The sequence below is a fragment of the Rhinatrema bivittatum genome, chromosome 2 (assembly GCF_901001135.1).
Source record: "Rhinatrema bivittatum chromosome 2, aRhiBiv1.1, whole genome shotgun sequence".
NCBI classification, from domain to species: domain Eukaryota; kingdom Metazoa; phylum Chordata; class Amphibia; order Gymnophiona; family Rhinatrematidae; genus Rhinatrema; species Rhinatrema bivittatum.
The window spans coordinates 534,772,388-534,778,550 of NC_042616.1; the positions used below are offsets into that span (position 1 = coordinate 534,772,388).

A 6,163-nucleotide genomic window follows, 5' to 3' on the forward strand; every position below is an offset into this window, starting at 1 on the left:
CACACGGGCAAGTCGAGGTATTTGAACTATAAATATAAATATATATATATATATATATATATATATATATATATATATATATATATATATATATTTGAACTATAAATATATTTGATCTATAAATTTAACAAAAACAAAAGGAAAGGGGAGGGACAGTACCATGGGGGAAGAGGAGGATCATCGTCATTGACATTGATCAGATGGTGCCCATCCCACAGGATCACATGCCATGATGAGCAGGGATTGAGCTCAGAGCTCCTGCCATTGCGCGCAGGAGCTCAATGATCTCCCGCTGACCATGGCGCAGGTCATACAGGATGGTCACCGCCTGCACTGCCATTCCCTCCTGGACCTCCAGGCTGTGAATCAACTGTGCCAGGAGAGCCAGCACAACATCCAGCCCCCACCCTCAAGGGCTGAGGGCCCTTACCCGGTTGCTGCGCCGGCCTCCGTCTGTCAACCCGCCCCTGGAAGCCCAGGAGAGACAGGGGTGACAACGTCAATGAGGATGTCCTTCTCGTCTCCCATGGCAGGTGGGGCAGGTTGGGCAGGAGAGGGGGAGGGGTGGCAAAAAATGGGGGGGGAATCAATAACAGGGGGGGGGCACAATAAGGGGGGCCTCAATAAGGGGGAGGGGCTCAATTCTGTGGAGATGCTGCACATCTTCCTCCTCCTCCTCTGCAGATGTGTCTGAAAAGAGAAAATGCGAAAGCGTTACTGCTGCCGCGCATGCAAACATCCAGAACAATAGGAAGGAGAACTTGCTTATAGCCATTTTAAATAGGACCTAACCTCTAGCATTACCGTAAGCATGACATTTAAAAATGCAAATGTGAGCGGCATGCCACATGGCATAAAACACCCAAATACTTTTACAAGGCCGATGCTATAAAAGGCTCACCTTGCTGTTCTGTTGGAGGACCTGATTCCGTGCTGGAGGATACCACGGTGGTGCTCTCTGAAAACAGAAACAGCAAAAGTGTCACAACTGCACATGCAAAGATTCAGAATGGTACAAATGTTAAATTTCTTATAGCATTAAATCAATAACTAAATGGTCATATGGGCGTGGCCACAGGGGATGGCGTATCACGTCCATAGAGGCGTCCATGTCTCTGTTGGACCTGTGGAGCCGCAGGGATGCCTAATTTTTGTTTATGCCGGAGGAAGGCCTGGAGTGGCGTCCTTCTCAAGGCATCCATGTCTCCAATGGGCCTGCAGAGCCGCAGGGACGCCTAATTGTTGATGCCGGAGGAAGGCCTGGAGCAGCGTCCTTCTCACGGCGTCCATAGAGGCGTCCATGTCTCCGATGGGCCCACGGAGCAAAATGGACGCCGAAATAACATAACATAATATAAGAATCTTTAATAAAATAAGGAAAGGAAGCAATATATTGAGGTGCAGAATTTATTGATTTAAAACTTCAAGAAGTATTTATGAAGCAATGGAAAACAGAGGAGAGAAGTAAAATTCCAAAAACATTTTATTAGTTTCACTATTATTTGTTATTTTAAATCTACTTTTCTGCTTTCTGAGAATGGTTTGATGGATGGATGGATCAGCTTCCTGGGAAATGGTTAGATGGATGGATCACAGCTCTTGAAAGAAAAACAACACAAAACAAGATTAAATATACTGTACAGCATGAAAGTATTATATCTCAAATTTCGCAGAGCTATATGCAACAATAAAAGCACCATATCAGTATGGAGAAATGAATGTACAACAGATAAGAACTTACACGAGAAATAAGTTTTGATGATCCTTCGTCGGACATCATTCCCTCGTGCAGTCTGCCTCAGTAGCCGGCTCCACAGACGGATCTGGCGGCAAGTTTTCTGCTACCTCTGCATCCACACCAAATAGCTGACAAATGTTGTGTAGCATGCAGCAGGCAACAATGATGTTCGCCATCTTTTCTGCACTGTACTGCAGGGCTCCCCCAGAGTGATCCAGACATCGGAATCGTCCTTTCAGAACTCCAAAAGTCCGCTCGATCATGTTTCTGGTGCTGACATGAGCCTCATTGTAGTGTTTTTTGGCCGCAGTCTGTGGAGATTGGAGTGGAGTTAGCAACCAGGGCTTACAGCCATAGCCGCGCCTATAGGGGAATAATCAGGAATGCATTAAAAACAACTTCACAGTGCTTAACATCATTAACACATCAGATATATAAAAGCACACATATTTGTATACCGAACATCCCAGACCTGTACACATGACATAGAATCCCAGGCCATAGCTGATTTCACTTACAAAGTAGCCAGCCTTCACCTTACTTCCCCTCTGGGAAATGTGTCCCCATAGATGAATGTGCCAGAATGTAGGTATCATGGCAGCTCCCAGGATACTTCGCTACAACATTTAGAATCCAAAGGTGTGCATCACAAATGACTTGAACATTCATTGAATGGAAGTGCTTGCGATTCTGGACGGAACTCTCTTCCTCTGACCTGGGGATAAACACAATATGGGTGCAGTCTATAGCACCCAACACGTTCGGCATCTCTGCAATACCCATGAACCCACTGCGGATCTGTTGCAGCTCCACTGGATCGGTAGGATGCATGATGTACTTCCTCATCCTCTTCATCATGGCTTTCAAGACCTGTGCCAGATGCCGTGAGAAGGAGGCCTGTATAATTCCCGCAATGACACTCACATGGGTTTGAAAACTTCCGGTAGCAAAAATATGTAAGGCACCAAGAAGTTTCGTCAAATCTGGAAAAGCATGGTGGTGATTGGCAAGGGGATCAAGGTCACAGTGCAGATCTTCATAGAGGAACAGGATTGCCCGTGAGCTCAGCCAGTAGGTTCGGAATATATCTCGCTCCGACATGCCAAAGATAGTTGTCCGTGGGCGAATGATATGTCCAGGTCTGCTGATCGCCCATCCTGGTCTACCGATGTCTCTTAGAGGTGTGCATTCATTTCAAACATATTTGTAATCCGCAACGTATAGGGCCATATTCGTTGAATTCATGGGGAAGCGAAACCTATCGCAATTCCCCACGAAATACAACAAATCTTTGCCGAATTATTCGGCCATCTAAAGGAGCAAATTTAAACAAACCCCCCACCCTCCTGACTCCCCCAAGACTTACCAAAACTCCCTGGTGGTCCAGCGGGGGTCCGTGAGCCATCTTCTGCACTCACACCCTTGGCTGCTGGTATTCAAAATGGCGCTGATAGCCTTTGACCTTACTATGTCACAGGGGCTACCGGTGTCATTGGTCGGCCCCTGTCACATGGTAGGAGCACAAGATGGCGCCAGCCATCCATTGCTCCTATCATGTGACAGGGGCCGACCAATGGCAACAATCCTGCCTGGGCATCTCGACACCACTCCATCACTCCTCCTCAGTTGTCATACAGCTGCTGATACAGTGTTAGAGAAGCCAGCAAGTAGACATAAGTACATAATGCACAGGTTATATACAGGACAATTCAAGCTGGAAATATCACCTGGTACTCCAGTCCCTAAAAAATCAACTGCAGAAATGTGCCACAACTTCTATGTATGCACACTAAACATATTGAGCTACATAAGACAGTATCTTTGTAGGTGTCAGCTGCGAGCATATATATCTGGCAGGGTAAGGCACAAAAGATGTGGCCTGTTGCGGCATCCTCTATGTGGAGTGTCCAGGATCTGTTCTACACAGAGGATGGTAAATAGATCACGGTCTGATAAAAGGGAACCTTTAATAGGAGTGCTAGCAGACCTCAAGCAACACCCCCCCCCCCCCACACACACACACACACAAAAACAAAAAACAGCTGACCCTCTCTGGTAGCTGAAGTTCTTGGAACTGTGCACATCCCCAAATAACAGGACAATTAGGACCACTCCAAGTACTAGGTGGAAGAGCATCAGGGATTGGGGAGTGGAACAGCTACACTACAGGCAGATATCTACTCATCCAGAAATGTGACACACCATATCTGAGGTCTGATGCTGTCAAGTTTCACATCCCCTGTCCAATACAAGGAATAAAATGTGTGAGCCGTAAGTGGAATTGTCTTTGAGTAAGCATGAGCCCATTTTCTCAGTCAACGATACAACTGTATCTCTGAGGCCTCCATTCTAAACAGTGGAAGCACAGGACCACTTGTGTCGAAAGACAGTCTGTGCAAAATGGATGCACAAACACTGCCTGCTCTGGTGTATGCATAGGTGTGGTAATGGGAGAACAATGAGGCAAACATCATTCCCCAGACACAGACATAGTCCAAGGCTAACACAGCACGTCACTCACCCAGCCACACATATGTGTTGGGCCTTTTTAGGGACAGACTACCTCCAGCAGTTTGTGCCCCTACTCATGGCCAATGAGTATTTTCCCTGGCATGTCTGTAATCCAACATCAGTGCTGTCTATGGCTGTCTGGTCCCTATGTGATAATGAGGGAGTAAGAGTGCAAAGTATGAACAGAAGATTATGTACACCTGTCAGCATGACAGACATATGTGACAAGCATATCTGGTAAGCACTTTGTCAAAAGTACTGAGATTGGCCCCTCAAGCCCTCAGAGGGCAGGAAATGCTTGTCTTGAAAGAGGCCAACAAAGAAAGTGCATAAGCCATCATGAGAACTACATGACACCTCTGGAACGGGTTGCCCCAGGCATTCAGCACTGTGACAGGTTTCCCAATGAGGCAGGTTGTAGGCCCCTGAGGTCATCAGTTGACAATAGCCTCTCTAGCCTTTGATGTCCATCAAGCTAGGTTGAGAGAACCTTGGCCAAATCTCATCTTGGAGTGAGTTTCCTCACTCCGAAGGCCAGCAAATCTTCACAAGAGGCCACTGTTCTGTTCGTAGGTGTCACGTAGAATGTCAAAGTGGCCCCTAACCCCCTACACTCTTACCTAATCCCCACCTCGAGTTACTAGGTGGGCCTATCATAGGGATACAAATACCTGCCTATGGGACATGCTATTATGGCCAGTCTCTCTCTTTCTCTCTCTCTCTCTCTCTCTCTCTCTCTCTCTCTCCATCCACATGGCCACTAACACATTTCAAAGAGGTGTAGTTACAGCTGTGCAATAGCTGTTCACAGAGAGGCTAACCCACACTCCTCCCTATTGCATGCAAAAACACCTTACTGCATTTTGAAAAATGACCCCTTAAAGTTGTTCAAGTATGTGCAGCCATGCTGCTGATTAAGTTAGCTAGCCAAATATGTTTATCTATGATAATTTAATTTCTTTTCTTACAGATCATTAGACAGCATTAGGTATAGGTAAGCAATTAAGTCAAATTTGCATTCTTTAACTCTGCCTGCATTTGAGGCTCCTCTGCAGTGTTCACTGTTCAGGATATTTTATTTCACATTAGCAGATGAGATGATAAGCTACGAGTATGACAGTTTCTTAAAAATATACCACCTTGAGCTTTTTCAATTATACTTCTTGCCCACAAGTTGACTCCATTGCTGGCTACCTATCTAGAGCTTGCCTTTGCTTTTCTTAAATGTAGCTTTTCATAATCGTTAACATATGGCCCTTTTTTTGATAGGCATGAAATTGCATCAAGGTCATTTTTAATAACTGTCACAAGACCCAGAACAGCCCAAGGACCTTATTGACACTTGACAGGAATCAGGGAGCTATAAGGAGCATATAGGCCCTGGCTAGGAAAGCTGATCCACTGAGAAACAGATTATTATTGATATTAGTAAATTAGTATTGATATACATTTCATGAGTATTGTGCACTGGATCACTCAGCAATACAAAACTATCAATGGCAGCAACAGCCTTGTCTCAGGCTGATGTTTATTTATTGACACTCTCTTCTCCTCTCCATATGGCTGTTGTGATTTAAAAAAAATAAAAATAAAGTAAATGCTATATCAATTAATAACAAATATTGTTGTACATAATAATGACTACTATTCAAAATCTTGCCTGTTTCAGGTATCAGAAAAGCAAAGTGAGACAGAGATATTTTTTTCTGACAATTCAAAACTTTACTTTGCTATTCTTTCTATAGCATAGTTAATCTGAACTTTTCTTATAGTAATGAGTGAAAATATAAATTATAAAAAAAAAAAAAAGAAAACATGAAGAATGTTGGCATATACAGAGAGTTTTCCATTACTGGTTCATTTGACATTTATAAATTAGACCTGCAGAAACAAATTTAAGACTACACAGAAATA

The 6,163-nt window shown here is 44.3% G+C and overlaps 1 protein-coding gene across 1 annotated transcript; it reads right to left on the reverse strand.

The window, feature by feature from the left end:
- Window positions 1–220: 220 nt before the first annotated feature.
- LOC115083347 (putative nuclease HARBI1) lies at window positions 221–2,839 on the reverse strand. The gene is made up of 4 exons (XM_029587148.1): window positions 2,280–2,839; window positions 1,846–2,101; window positions 902–958; window positions 221–370 (listed from the first exon to the last, which is right to left on the reverse strand). The coding sequence occupies exons 1-4, from the start codon at window positions 2,837–2,839 to the stop codon at window positions 221–223; spliced, it is 1,023 nt and encodes a 340-aa protein (XP_029443008.1).
- Window positions 2,840–6,163: the final 3,324 nt, after the last annotated feature.